We start from the raw sequence: 15,157 nt of genomic DNA, 5'->3' as shown, positions 1-15,157 counted from the left end.
TGAGGTCCACCTCGTAGCGTGAACTTAAGTCTTCTACATCAGAATCTAGTGGCACTTGTAAAAACGACTGCTTCCAGAATTCCATTTTGCACCACGCTAGTAACTCAAGATGATCACAGTTTAGCTAAAGACTAAATTTACCCCTATGACAGATGCAATTGTGCACTGGATGAATTATAATAAGTATCATAATCCCTTATGCAAGAGTTACCCATGCTATATGGTTATAAAGGTGCAATCGCTCTGACAGATTAATTCCACGCTCCTGAAAACTTCCCATCACCTCTCCCCTTTGTACTCACTGTTATATACTGTATATGGCTCTGTCTGCCCCCCTTTATTCATCTGTCAGCTGCTCAGTGAGTTGAATAAAGTTTCACACAGTTCACACAACATTTAAAGTGCGCTTGTGCTAACAGTACGATATGTAAGATTCGTGTGCATGTAATGTAATGGGAAGTGTCAACTGGTGTCTGCAAGCGACATCTTCACTCCATTGTCTTTCAGTGGCGACATGAAAATAATGTGCCTTCTTCATCCCATGACGTCTGCCCCCCTGAACTTACCATCTCAGGTAGGAGGCTGTAACTCATTCTTCGGTAACTGGTTATGATGTGGGCGCCAATTTAAAGGGGAAGTCCACTTTGGGACAACTCTCTGATATTTTATCTGCCCCCGATCATGTAATAAGTCTCTCCCCTGAGATATCCCAATACCTGAGGCCGGGACTCACTGGGTACTCTTTGTGCTTTGAGCTTGCAGAGACTCAATAAAGCTAAATCCTGACTGGTGGCCATTAGTTGTTGACCTGTATTAGTGTGCATCTATGTAATTTAAGCTGGATCTGTATTATACTGTCCCAAACTGGTACTTCCTATTTTGTATAATACGTACATTCCACCTTCCAGTTCCAGGGTCCCCTCTTAATCACAGAACATCGACAGGGAACAAACAGAAGGTCACGTTAGATCCCCATGTCCGACTCAAAAAGGATAAACTGGACTTGGTAAGTGTTATTTCAAATGCTCCTGCTAAATATGGATTGTCACTGAGATGCAGACTAGGGGGTCAATTTACTAAAGTGAGATTTTTTTAGAAGTGAGTTTTAAAAGTGATGTTGCCCATAGCAAACAATCAGATTCTAGCTATTATCTTCTAGAAGGTGCTAATTAAATGTTAAGTAGAATCTGATTGGTTGCTATAGGCAACATCACTTTTAAAACTCACTTCTAAAATCTCTCACTTTAGTAAATTTACCCCTAGATGTACATTTCAGCCAAAATGACAGTTGGGAGCTGATTGGCTGGCACCTTATCACTTTTCACTCTGTCTTCTAACACTGCTTAGTAAATAGACTCCATAGTGTTGTATGTACCTGGGGTGCAGTGTCACCCCCAATGTGAATGCTCCATTGGTCGGGGCTGTGATCCCCTCTCCATTAGGCAGTGGTGTTATTGATGCCCCTCCTGCGTAAACGTCGCACCATGCCAGAAGAGCATACACTGGGAGGAGAGACACATTAACCATGTAATATACGGTCAATTCCTTCTTTTCCTTCCAGAGGACACAGCAAATGGGAATCCTGTAAAACATGCACTGGATCTTGGAATCTTGGCCACGCAACTCTTTTCTAGCATGTTTGTGACAGTATTAGAGTTAGCAGGATGGTCTCTTTTTTAAGCTTCTCTTTTTTTTTACACATATTTTTATTTATAATAATAGCCATTTTCTATGAAACAGTCCAAGCGGCTGGAAATGTGGCATATCTGGCCTCGCACCTCATTCTTCTGCACCTTCCCGTGATTCCTAATAACAGGCAAGCCAAATGATGCCTTTAAATCACAACTATATATTGGGAAGGGGGGGTGCATTATACCCACTGCCAACACTGTTGAGGCAGGGCTAGCACCGTCTTTAGGTGAGGCCATGTGGTTGCCTAAGGCTACAATCCCATTCTGAGAAGAAGATGCCAATCCCTGTCTGCTAATCTAAGAAGTCACCCAAGGGGTCGGAGGTCCTAGGGCTCCAAAGTGCTTCTGCCAGGCCCGCATTGATGTCTGGTTTATAGCTGTGGGTTATTTTTGCTCATGTTGCTAGTCAGTCCTATATTTTGTTTGACATTACAGATCCTGAAGGTCCTTAGACTGGATGTGTCAGACGAGAAGAAGAGAGAACTACACAAGGGTCTGATCACAGACTGTCAGGGGACAGTAGCGTATGGAGGTAAGTATTACAGGCTATATATAGTGCTATATCTCTGGGCCCTTACACCACAATGAAGTATTTTTGCCAGAGCCCCTTCTCCAGTTCGGCCTCTTCCCCTCTATACACTCCTGGCTGTGGTGGGCTCAGCACTGCATGACGATGTGAACAGCCCCTACGTGTGTAACAACCAGGCACTGATTCTATGCATTTGGTAGGTCTCAGGCCTTTATACTTTGGGTCCAAAGTGTTTGTATTTGTTATAAACTGTCCACATATGACATATCCTGGAACAGTGCTACAAGTACACATACAGTCAGGTGCATAAATATTGGGACATTGACAGAATTTTCATATTTTGGCCTCTATTCACCACCACAATGGGTTTGAAATGAAACAAACAAGATGTGCTTTAACTGCAGACTTTCAGATTTAATTTGAGGGTAATTACATCCAAATCAGGTGAACGGTGTAGGAATTACAATGGTTTCTATATGTGCCTTCCACTTTTTAAGGGGCCAAAAGTAATGGGACAAACTAAACAATCCTAAATCTAACTTTCACTTTTTAATACTTTGTTGCAAATCCTTTGCAGGCAAATACAGCCTGAAGTCTGGAACGCAGACGCTGGGTTTCATCCCTGGTGATGCTCTGCCAGGCCTCTACTGCAAATGTCTTCAGTTCCTGCTTGTTCTTGGGGCATTTTCCCTTCAGTTTTGTCTTCATCAAGTGAAATGCATGCTCAATCGGATTCAGGTCAGGGGATTGACTTGGCCATTGCATAACATTCCACTTTTTAGCCTTAAAAAACTATTTGGTTGCTTTTGCAGTATGCTTCGGGTCATTGTCCATCTGCATTGTGAAGCACCGTCCAATGAGTTCTGAAGCATTTGACTGAATATGAGCATATAATATTGCCCAAAACACTTCAGAATTCATTCTGCTGCTTTTGTCAGCAGTCACATCATCAATAAATACAAGGGAACCAGTTCCATTGGCAGCCATACATGCCCACGCCATGACACTACCACCACCATGCTTCACTGATGAGGTGGTATGTTTTGGATCATGAGCAGTTCCTTTCCTTCTCCATACTCTTCTCTTCCAATCACTCTGGTACATGTTGATCTTTGTCTCATCTGTCCATAGGATGTTGTTCCAGAACTGCAATGGCTTTTTTAGATGTTGTTTGGCAAACTCTAATCTGGTCTTCCTGTTTTTGAGGCTCACCAATGGTTTACATCTTGTGGCGAATCTTGTGAAGTCTTCTCTTGATTGTTGACTTTGACACATATACACCTACCTCCTGGAGAGTGTTCTTGATTTGGCCAACTGTTGTGAAGGGGTTTTTCTTCACTAGGGAAATAATTCTTCTGTCATCCACCACAGTTGTTTTCCGTGGTCTTCCGGGTCTTTTGGTGTTGCTGAGCTCTCCGGTGCGTTCTTTCTTTTTAAGAATGTTCCAAACAGTCGATTTGGTCACACCTAATGTTTTTGCTATCTCTCTGATGGGTTTGTTTTGATTTTTCAGCCTAATGATGGCTTGCTTCACTGATAGTGACAGCTCTTTGGATCTCATATTGAGAGTCGACAGCAACTGATTCTAAATGCAAATGTCACACCTAGAATCAACACCAGACCTTTTACCTGCTTAATTGATAATGAAATAATGAGGGAATAGCCCACACCTGTCCATGAAATAGCTTTTGAGTTGATAGTCCCATTACTTTTGGCCCCTTAAAAAGTGGGAGGCACATATAGAAACCGTTGTAATTCCTACACCGTTCACCTGATTTGGATGTAATTACCCTCAAATTAAATCTGAAAGTCTGCAGTTAAAGCACATCTTGTTTGTTTCATTTCAAAGCCATTGTGGTGGTGAATAGAGGCCAAAATATGAAAATTCTGACAATGTCCCAATATTTATGCACCTGACTGTATATAATATATGGGATGAGGCAATACCAACTGTGCATGATATGGATATTACAGTACAAGTCACAGAGGAGTCTCAAAAAGGACTCCAAAAATTGTGGTTTGAAATGTTTTTGTTTATCAACCAATTTTACTAAATGGAAAACCTAGAACATTAACCATCCCATAAAGACAACTGACAAACTAAACACATACAGTACATTCAAAGCTTCCTTTCAAAATGTACACAGTAGGTGCAGGGTCAGACCAGAGGAGTAGCGTGGAACCATGATGCCCGGAGAAAGTGCATGTCATAGCGCCCTTCCCCCCCCACCTTCCCTGTACTGAACTGTGAAGGTGGAGTATGGCCAGCCTGCGGGGGAACACTGAAGTGAAGAGAAAAACAAATCAGAAAACAGGGGCAGTATCATCCTCAAACTCATACCTTAAAATTAAAGTTTAGTATTGTACCTCAGATGTGTCACTTTTAAGTCCATTGAAGCACAATGAATGAATGAGGAGAGGAGGGAAGGGATCAGAGAGGAACGTGCCTGCGGAGAGGGGTGTTGACAGAAGCCAATAAGAAAGGAGTGGACAGGGGCAAACAGCCGATCACAAGGTAGAGAGGGGAGAGGATTAAAGAGGTGAGAAGTGAATGTAATCAATATGACAGGAAAGGGGAGGTGACAGAAGATGATCACAGAGGAGGGAGGGCCGGAGGGGAGGCAATCTGGGCAGCTTGAGGGGGCATGAAATGTAGAAACGGATCACCGATCTGTAACTCATTTAGGATATAGAGAAAACAAACCAAGATAAAACTAACAGGCGGCCATCATACTGTGCAGCGCCCCATGAATTATGGAAGCTTGAATGGCACCCTCTGTCCATTTTGGCGCCTGGAGCTCATGCTCCACTGGGACCACCCTCTCTACTCCCCTGGGTCAGACAGGTACACAGGGGTACAGGGGAAATCCCTGGAGGGCCCCATCTCTTCTTCTAATGTCAGGTTACCTGGTAGAGCAGAAATATGGATGAACAGTCCACTGTAGTACTTTGTAGTATCCATGTTGTCTGCATGCTATGTCCTCTATAATGGTTGGCCTAGCCTCTGTGGTGGCTGTCCACACCCCTCTGCCACTGTCTTCACCCGATGGGCCCTTCATGTCCCAGTCCGAGACTGAGCCGGTAAAATTGCTGGCTGGAGTTCAAGATTTTGAATTCACATTATGATATATGTTCCCAGTGTTTTCCGACAAAGGTGCTTATTTTTGGTGTGTCTCCTTGTCAGATTTCCTGCAGGTCCTGCGTGACTGTCTACGGGACGAGTTAGAGGAGAGCTGCCTAGATTCCAGCTCTGTACTCTTCACACATTATGAAGTGGCCAATTTACTGGACACATCTGCTTTCTATTCCCCCGTCACTAAGGTGAGAGAACGATGCACTGATTCCATCTGTGAATGACACTCAAACTTATAGTTCAGTATTGCTTTGCTTATAAATTATAGTACACTATTACGTATAGTACAGTATTACTTATGGTACAGTCAGGGCCGGATTGAGGGCTACATGGGCATGGAGCTGAAAATGATCAAGGGCCTATTATGAGAAGCAGATGATGTGTGACCAGTGCTGTGTGGTGTGGTGTGGTGTGGTGTGGTGTGGTCGGAGCCACATGGGCATATACACACTCTATAATCTCAGCCCCAATATCTCCGTAAATATGTAAAAGAACAAAAATGCATTATTTTGTGAGGTAAATAGAAATACAATTTTACCACTTATGATTTATGGCTGACCGTGTGGAGAGCAGATGGTCAGTCAACATCCTACTGTCATGATGATGGGCCTATTTTTATTTGGAGGCCTGGAGCTGTAGCTCCATCCGCCCCATTGTTAATCTGGGCCTGGGTACAGTATTACTCATAGTACAGTATTACTCCTAAGTTATGGTACAGTATTACTTATAGTACAGTATTACTCATAGTATTACTTAGAAGTTATAGTACAGTATTACGCTACATATAGTACAGTATTACTTATGGTACAGTATTGCTCATACTACAGTATTACTTATAAGTTATAGTACAGTATTACTCATAGTACAGTATTACTTATAAGTTATAGTACAGTATTACTTATGGTACAGTATTACTCATAGTACAGTATCACTCATAGTACAGTATTACTTATAAGTTATAGTACAGTATTACTTATGGTACAGTATTACTCATAGTACAGTATCACTCATAGTACAGTATTACTTATAAGTTATAGTACAGTATTACTCATGGTACAGTATTACTCATAGTACAGTATTACTTATAAGTTATAGTACAGTATTACTTTTGGTACAGTATTACTTATATAGTACAGTACAGAGCCGTAATTGGCGCCCTCCCCATTTTTTAAATAGGGACATAATATAGTGCACCTGAAAAATGGCCTTGGCCTCATGGGGAAGAGCCAGGGAAGAGATAGGGTAAGCCAGGAGATGCTGGGGATAAAAGAAGAGGAAGCTACAAGTGAGAATGATAATATATAGGAAAATTGACAGGCTCAAACAGCGCCCCCTGCCCTGCGGTGCCCTGTGTCATGGCACTGGTCTCACTACCCTAGTTACGTCCCTGGTACAGTATTACTTTTAGTCAGTATTACCAGGGCCGCAACTAGGGGGGGCTAGAGGTGCACGTGCACCGGGTGCCGGAATGCAGGGGGTGAAAAAAGCCTGACTCGCGGTGGCTTGGGGGCTGCAGATTCAGAAAACGGCCATCCAAAAACGGCCGCCCTCAAAGAGGAGACAAATGCTAGAGGTCCTTACTGGACCTCTAGTGTCTATCTCCTCTTTGGCAGCGGTCATTTTTGGATGGCCGTTTTCAGCAGATTCCATGCAGACTAGCCATCCACATGGACTCTGCTGAAAACGGCCATCCAAAAATGGTCGCCGCCAAGGAGGAGACAGATGCTAGAGGTCCTACTGGACCTCTAGTGTCTGTTAGGCCACCGCAATGCACACAGCGTTCCCGGAAGTTCCGGGAACGCTGGAGCTGCCGGGAGACGATGTTGAAAGCTGCATCTTCTCCCGTGAAATCCCCTAGCAACTAGCATAAACCCCCCTGGCAACGATCATAAACCCCTTCTGGCAACAAGCATAAACCCCCTTGCAAAGAGCATGAAACCCCCTGGCAATGAGCATGAAACCCCCTGACAATGAGCATGAAACCCCCTGGCAATGAGCATAAAACCCCCTGGCAACGTGCATGAAACCCCCTGGCAACGAGCATAAACCCCATGGCAACGAGCATGAGACCCCATGGCAATGAGCATAAACCCTCTGGCAACTAGCAGGTAATTTTTAAGTAATTAGAAGCCTTACTGTAGGGCATAAAATGATGTCGGCAAATATGAAAGTGGCACTTTGGTAATAGGCATTACAGTGTGTGTCATAATGTGTAATGGGCATTATGGTGTGTGGAATAATGTAAGTCACTATACCAGGGATGTCTGAGTAGTGCACTGCCTTATTGAGGAGCAAGGACAAAATTCAGGTACAGGAAGGGAGGGGGCGCAAAATTACTGCCTTGCACCGGGTGACAGATATCCTAGTTTCGGCCCTGGTATTACTTATGGTACAGTATTACTGATGGTACACTTATAGTGCAGTATTACTTATAGTACAGTATTACTTATGGTACACTTATAGTACAGTATTAGACTTTTTATTATTTGGTGTCCTTTAGCTAATATTTCATTTTATCTTAGGACAGTTGGCACTTCTATAAAAGGACCAACAGACCTAAAGTACAGAAAGAAAAGTCATCTTGTACAAAGTTGATACGTTTGGCTTTAATCTCATTCAAGCTATTGTTTTCTGCTATCAGACATTTTAGAAATTTAGAATTTTTTTCAGGATAATGTCCATAGCAAAAGGCATCCATATTCTAATATAGCTTAGGCCACTTACAGGAAGCCAACCCTTATACGTTAAGAGCAACAAAAAACTTCCTCTCAGCTGGTCACACACATTCAGATACACTCATTTGGCCTTATACTGTTTCCTCTCTAGCCTCATGATGGGACTTGTAGTTCTACAATAGTTTGTGTGTCAGAGATTCCCTTTTTCTGTCTGTGGAAACAGGAGGGATAATTACTGACCTAGCAAAACTCAATAACTCACTTGTACATGATTAACTAAATCCAGAAAACATGACCTGTTGGGGGTACTTGAGGATTAGATTTGATAACCCAGCATTATACAAAAGGGTTTTGGAGCATAGAACAAGGATCTCCCATTGGGACTTGCCTTCGCTCTGACTACAGCATGTACATGTCATGATGAAACACTAAACATTCCCCTCTGTGTTGCCATATCTCTATAACCTGAGCCCACATTATTCTGCTTCTCTTTATATGACATGCCCTGTGCCCTCTGCCCTGCAGGAGATGGATGTCCCTCGGTTCTCTGAAGGCTTAGAACTGGAACAGCTGCACGACGAGGTTTCTGAATTGAGGCAGGAGATTCAGCAGCTGAAGGTGAGCATTGGAGGTTAGGAGTGTCTTATATGTGATGTAAGATGCAGTTCAGATGGCATCATCTTGCCCAGTGCCCGTGCTTCTAGCAAGTATGACGACTATTATGACTTAGAATCTGGGATGTATGTTGCGTGTCAGGTTGGAGCTGATTCTGAGTCGCATTCAAGACGCAATGCACTTCAATCTGGCGGATGTCAGCATACTGTACTGCTCATGCATCAAAGAAAGAAATGTGTTTCTACGCATGCACCTGGAGCAGGTATCCAAACCCAGACTGAGGCCCTCATTCAGAGGCGGTTGCAAGAAGCGATCGCTCTCTCTGAATGAGGGCGGGCGCTTCTTTTTTTTTTGTGCGGCCTCCTGGTTGCTAGCTAAGCTGTGGGTTACCACCCACAGCTTAGCGACCGACCAGGGTGATGGTCGCAATGGTCAAGACCATCGCGACCATTGGAGCTTGCGACGAGACCCTAAGGTTGGGTCTCGGCACCCACAAGCCCCAGGGAGCTTCCTTCTCTGATCGAGCAGGAAACTCCCAACTGACATCACTGCTGATGTCAGTTGGGAGTTTCCTTCGATGTTGATCGGCACGCGTTTCGTTAAGAATGCCTCCGTTTGTGTAACCACCCCCCCACCCCGCCTACAAAACGGGGCGAGCTGTTGTCGATCAACATCGACAGCCACCCCTTTTGTAGAGAGCTCCGGAGTGAGAGAGTTTCTCTCTCGCTCCGGGGCTTGCGCACGTGCAGTGCGGCAGCTGCGGTTGCACAGGGGTAACCATCGGCCCGGTTGCGAGCGCATTGGCGCTTGTGACCGGATCTGAATGAGACCCCTAGTCATTGATGGACTAGTCATTGATGGACTACACAGAACTCTTGTCTTGTGGGAGGGTCATGGTAGCGTATCGGCGTGTGGACGGAGATGGAACGTCTGTTCAGCTGGATCTTTTACACCCAGCATTGATGCCGATGTAAGAGCAGTGGGAGGGATAAGCTTCAACATGCAGCCTCATGGAAGCTGCAGGCTGTATGGAAAAGGGGCCGCAGGTGTGCCAGACTCTGAATCAGGCCCTCTTACTGCAAAGCGTTTTAACATATTTATTCATACATCCATTGGGGACAGTAGAATGAGAAGTGCTGGTTGCAGCTAGTCCACTTTAAGGAAATGGAGTGATGAAGACTAAGCCCCTACCACTCTTTATCCCTCAGTCGGGAAACCCTTATTTTTTCTTTCAAGTGCACTAGGAGCTGGGCAGCTGTCAAGTTACTTCATCATGTGCAGTCCCCTTATATATGCAAGCTCTGGAGCAGGACCCCGGTCTTTCATGGCCGCTGTCAAATTCACCGCAGGATGTGCTCTTCAAGTAGGCGGCCCTTAGTGAAATATACATGAGCTGAGAGGAGCACTGCCTGGTGGTCAGACAGGCTGTGGGGCTGGGGAGAGCCTCTGCTGGACTAGGGATGGCCATAGAATGGTTCACCACCAATGTTCTCTATTGATACTTTACATTGATGACAGGAAATCATTGACAGATAACCATTTATGGTGTGACCCATCAATATGGATCACTAGCTGGAGACACGTGAAAGTGGCAGACCAATCAGAGAAAAGGGGTGGGGCTAAATCAGTACGTGACAGTCCTGTCCTGTCCACCATGTCCGGTAATTGAACACTGAAAGTGCCTGGTGATTATGATATAGAATAATCAATCTATACTTGGCCTCATGACAAGGCAAGAGGCTAATTCACCAGAGATCAATTCCTCCCTCTTGTGGAGGCCACAGAGACAGCATGCAAAAAAACAGTCAGCACGATGGACACCTGGTCCACACGATATCACTTGTAGTGGGGGCCTGTCTTCTTCACTTAAGGGACCAGGGGTCTTTAACAACAGAAACTTAGATGAGTGTAATAGTGGATCTGGACTGCACACAAAAGCTTTCGCAGTCCCCTCTTTATTAGAGATGTGCGTGGACCTTAATGTTTTTGTTTTGGTTCTAATTTATCATTGTGTTTTAGTTTTGACAATATCACCCTCGTGTGTTTTGGATCTGGATTTTTTAAAGAAAAAATGGATAAAAACAGCTAAAATCATGTCATTTAGGGCTGTTTTTGTTCCTACAGTAGTATTAACCTCAATAACATTGATTTCCAGTCAATTTTGAACACCTCACAGCTCTCAATATTGTTCACCAATATTGGCCAAAGGCTGGCTCACTAAACTAAGCAACAGAGCAGTAGCACAAACACACGGCAGTTTAAAAGAATTCAAAACATCTATGAAACATTGCCACACAGCATTAGCAGACAGGATTGCAGTATAATAAACTATACGACCCCATATAAAGAATGTTTTCATTAATCAAGAATCAGAGATCCAAGAGCAATACAGTTAAATGGAGGTAGAGTATGTATGTAGTGGAAGAGAGGTAAACTATTGATTGATTAAGAACATTTTATTTGAGACGTAGCCTTCTCTTGCAGAAAATAAGAAAAGGTCATAAAATAGTACAATTTACCTTGTTCATGTTTAGATTACTGAATAATACTAAATATGCTCCATAATTCTTTACACTTTTTTGGCTTGTTTGGGCCCTCACAAAACAAGCTACCAATAGGCTTAAGGCAGCTCAGCATTGTTAATCATCTCTATACTGGGAAGATACCATTATCATCCTCATCTTCTTCACCCTCATCAGTGTTAACATCATAATCACACAATATTAGCTCATCCCACTGCAATACACCTTCGCAGAAGTCTCTGCACTTTGTTGCATTCAGCAGCAAAGGCCTTCCTCATAGAATTTATAGTTCACTTTTATGAACATGAGTTTTTTCACATTTTGAGGAAGTAGCCTCCTATGCTGATTGCTCGCAAGGTTCCCGGCTGTGCTAAACGTTCGTTCTGAGTACACATTGCAGGGTGGGCAGCTTAAGTACACCAAATCAAGTTTGTACAAGGAGCTCCAAAGTGCCCTTTTTTCCTCCCAGTAATCAAATAGACTGTGTGACATGCTAATTTGTACATTGTCATTAAAAATAATCCTCCACCATTTTATTGATGCTTAGTGTATCAGATTGAATCATGGTAGAGGTGTCAATAATTGTGGACAAGTTTTTTAAGCCAGATGTCAAAATGGTGTTTCACTTTGGTGTGCTGAGTTGAATCATCACCCACATCCCCAGTGGGTTTCTTGAAAAAGGTCAGTTTTGACCTGGCAGCAGCATTGCAGGAAAAACTGAAGCAGAAGACGTTGTCATGTCATGTGCCATTTGAGCTGACAACTTGCTAGCAAGGAGCTCTTAGCATCTCTTAAGATTTGTGTCACTTGGAAAGAAAGACATTATGTACAACTTAAACCTAGGATCAAGCATGGTTGCCAAAATGTAGTGATATAATTGCAAGATCTTGACAACCCTTTGGTCCTGATGAAGTAAATAAAGAAGTTGATCTACAAGTTCAACATACTTAACGGAATCACTTTGTTTTATCTCCTCCTTCAGTTTCTCTAGCTGCTTTTCCAGTAGTTTTATTAAGGGAATCACCTGACTGAAGCTGGCAGTGTCTGTACTCACTTTATTAGTTACTACTTCAAATGGTTTGAGTAGCTTGCTAAAACAGAGTATTCTCCAGTGTGCTGTACTATGGTACATTTCTCTTCCTCTCCCTATGTCATGGCTTGTTGCTGTTCCTCCATTTGCTGAAGCATATAAAGGGTGGAATTCCACCTTGTTACTATCTCTTTCTTCAATTGGTGGTGTGGCAAACTGACCCTTTCTTGCAGCTGCTGCAATCTTCTGTATGTGGTTTCTTAATGGCGAATATTTCCCGAAAACTTTCAGGCCACAGACGGCATCTCCTGCATGCCCCTGTCACAATTTGATTGTGTGAGTAAAACATGGGACATGTTCCAATTCACCCAACTGTAATTCTCTCACAATATTTGTGGCATTATCAGAAATGACAAATCCTGAGGAGAGTCAAGAGGGGTAAGTCATTTTGCTATGACATCCCTGTTGTCTTACCTGCTGCTGCTGAAGGTGATAGACTCACACAGTGGGCTGTCACAGTCATGTAATCTTTTGTTTGCCCAGTACCGCTTGTCTGTGGTTTAGTGGATAGTACAGAGGCATTTTCTAGAACAAGAACCAGGTTGTTTGTAACGTCCTGGTACAGGCAAGGAATTGCTGTACTGGTAAAATGGAATTGAGGTGGAATTTGGTAGCGGGGACATAGGACCTCAATTAACTGTCTAAAACCACATGAACTGATGGCAGATGTTGGAAGCAGATTTATTTCTAACATAGCCATCATCGCCTCAGTGATCCACTGTGCAACTGGATGACAGCTTTCATACTTGCTTCCTCTCGCAAACGATTGTTCCACAGTCAATTGTTGTATGAAACTAGTCTTCTTTGTCCCCTTCTTGGATGAAGATTTACCCTCAGGAGCAGCAGCTGCAGCCCTAACATGCAAGGATTCTTCTGGGGAGTCCTGGATAGGAGAGGAGTCATATAGCTTTTGCAAATTGGATGCAGAAGGACTATCTCTGATCATAAATGAGGAGATTGATGATGGTTTTATTGGTGGAGATTACATGTGTTGTGATCTATCCATGTTGTTGGCAGCTGATGCTGGACCTCTTGATAATTATTTTCTTGCAAGATATGTGAGATTTTCCCAAAGAGTTTGCATGAACTTGTTGCAAATGACGTAACAGGGAGGAAGTTCCTAGATGGTTAACGTCCCTACCTCTAATTACTTTTGCTTCACAAATGATACAAACAGTTGGTTTGACAAATGTTGTCACGACATCCTCATCATCAACATCCACATTAGTGTCAGATGCACATATACCCCCCTCATCCTATTGCACTTCTACAGTAGCATCCTCAATTTCTAAGTCACCATGATATTTTTTTTACATTGTAAAATATTGTTTAGATTTCATGTGCCATTTCTTAAACTTTATTCCCCTGGACCACCCTAATGACATTAAATGTTATTATTTTAAGTGCCTGAACACAGAACACAGTGCCTTTCAGCGCCCCAGGTAATGGTGGCACCCTAATGATGTTATATTTTTTAACACACAAGTTTTATTTACACGTATTATTAATTTTTCTTAACACACTACAACTCACTCACATTGCTACTAGTAATGATGACACGGCACCTACTGAACGTAATTTTTTAACACAGTGCCTGAACCTGAATACACACAAGTGTTATTATTTTTTTTAACACACTGCGACTCACAGCACTTCTAGTAATGGTGGCATGGCATGTACTGGACGTTATCTTTTAATACAGTGCCTGAACCTGAACACACACAAGTTTTTTTATTATTTTTTTTAAACACTGGGACTCACAGCGCTTCTAGTAATGGTGGTACCTACTGAATGTTATTTTTTTACACAGTGCTGCAGTCCACAATGCCTCAATGGGTTTTTTGTTTAATGACACAGTGCCCCTTTAAGTTAAACAGTGCTCCTAAACCTTTTTTTTTTATTTAAATGACAGTTCCCCCACTGTGCCCCTTTAAGATAAACACAATGCTCCTAATGGCGTTTTTTAAATGACACAGTGCCCTGTCCCTCCCTGCCTTTATTGGCTTGAGAAACACAACATAGTGCTCCAGCTCCAGTCCGACTAGTCCACTCCTGCTAATGGCGTTTAGTGCCTCTGAGGGTCCTCGTCACCACCCGCTACCCACACACAAATGGCCTCAGCATGTAAAAATGACACAGTGCCCCTAAGTTACTTCAGTAACAAAAGACAGTGCTTCTCACACTCTCTCCCTAGGATCTCGTGTGTGAAATGGCACCCGATCACGAGGGAGGGACTTTTATATGCAATCCAAAACACGCGAGATACAGTGCCGGGAAGGTGACATTTTGCCATGTTTTGAGATCTGTGCTTGGCGGGAAGACCCGAGTCGGGACTCGGTTAGACTCGGAACCCCTAAGTTTGGGTGTGTTCGGTTACCACAGAAACCGAACCGCACATCTCTACTCTTTACCAGTGGCCTTCCTGTCTACGGCAATAACACAACAGGTTTTCTCGGAAGCAATTGATTTGTTAATCCATTCAGGAGTAGTCACTTTAGTTCCATCTCACTACAGAAGTCAGGTGATGCAGACCCCTGCCACGGCATGCCTACAAAACACTCTGCCTACAAAATGGTCCTTGTCACCACCCCCTTCACGGACCCAAATGGCCTCAGCATGTAAATTATGCTGCAGCTTAGGGGGTACTGCGAGCAATCTTGCAGTACAACTGCACATGCACAGTACAGATTCTGCGCATGTACAGATCAGTAACCATCGGAGATGTACGGAAACCATCGATTTGCGTACATCTCTGAATTGGGCACATTGTTGCAGATTTCATGTTTGACATGTTGATCTGTTCAGTAATATCCTCTCAGATTTGTATATATTCCTCCTGTCAGGGGCTACAGTATGTTAATCAAATAACTGAAGGCTGAATCCCCAGCTGTAAGGATATAGG

General features: G+C 43.3%; 1 protein-coding gene across 4 annotated transcripts in view; it reads left to right on the top strand.

Moving 5' to 3' along the window:
* The window catches only part of LOC148505539 (syntaxin-binding protein 4-like), a 164,560-nt gene that overhangs the window by 135,583 nt on the left and 13,820 nt on the right, over positions 1-15,157 (top strand). For all 4 annotated transcript variants that reach the window (XR_015869886.1, XM_088448177.1, XM_088448179.1 and 1 more), the window contains exons 11-15: positions 508-574; positions 909-1,006; positions 2,127-2,223; positions 5,405-5,541; positions 8,554-8,646. Coding sequence is in view for 3 of the 4 variants with exons in the window: in XM_088448177.1 (XP_088304303.1) it covers positions 508-574; positions 909-1,006; positions 2,127-2,223; positions 5,405-5,541; positions 8,554-8,646 (492 nt within the window). In the remaining variant the exon portion in view is untranslated. The remainder of the gene's footprint in view (positions 1-507; positions 575-908; positions 1,007-2,126; positions 2,224-5,404; positions 5,542-8,553; positions 8,647-15,157) is intronic.

This window comes from Taudactylus pleione, unplaced genomic scaffold (genome assembly GCF_031769625.1).
Source record: "Taudactylus pleione unplaced genomic scaffold, aTauple2 ptg000451l, whole genome shotgun sequence".
In the NCBI taxonomy this organism is placed as follows: Eukaryota; Metazoa; Chordata; class Amphibia; order Anura; family Myobatrachidae; genus Taudactylus; species Taudactylus pleione.
The sequence above is the reverse complement of the archived record's forward strand: the minus strand, read 5'-3'. Positions and strand labels throughout refer to the sequence as shown.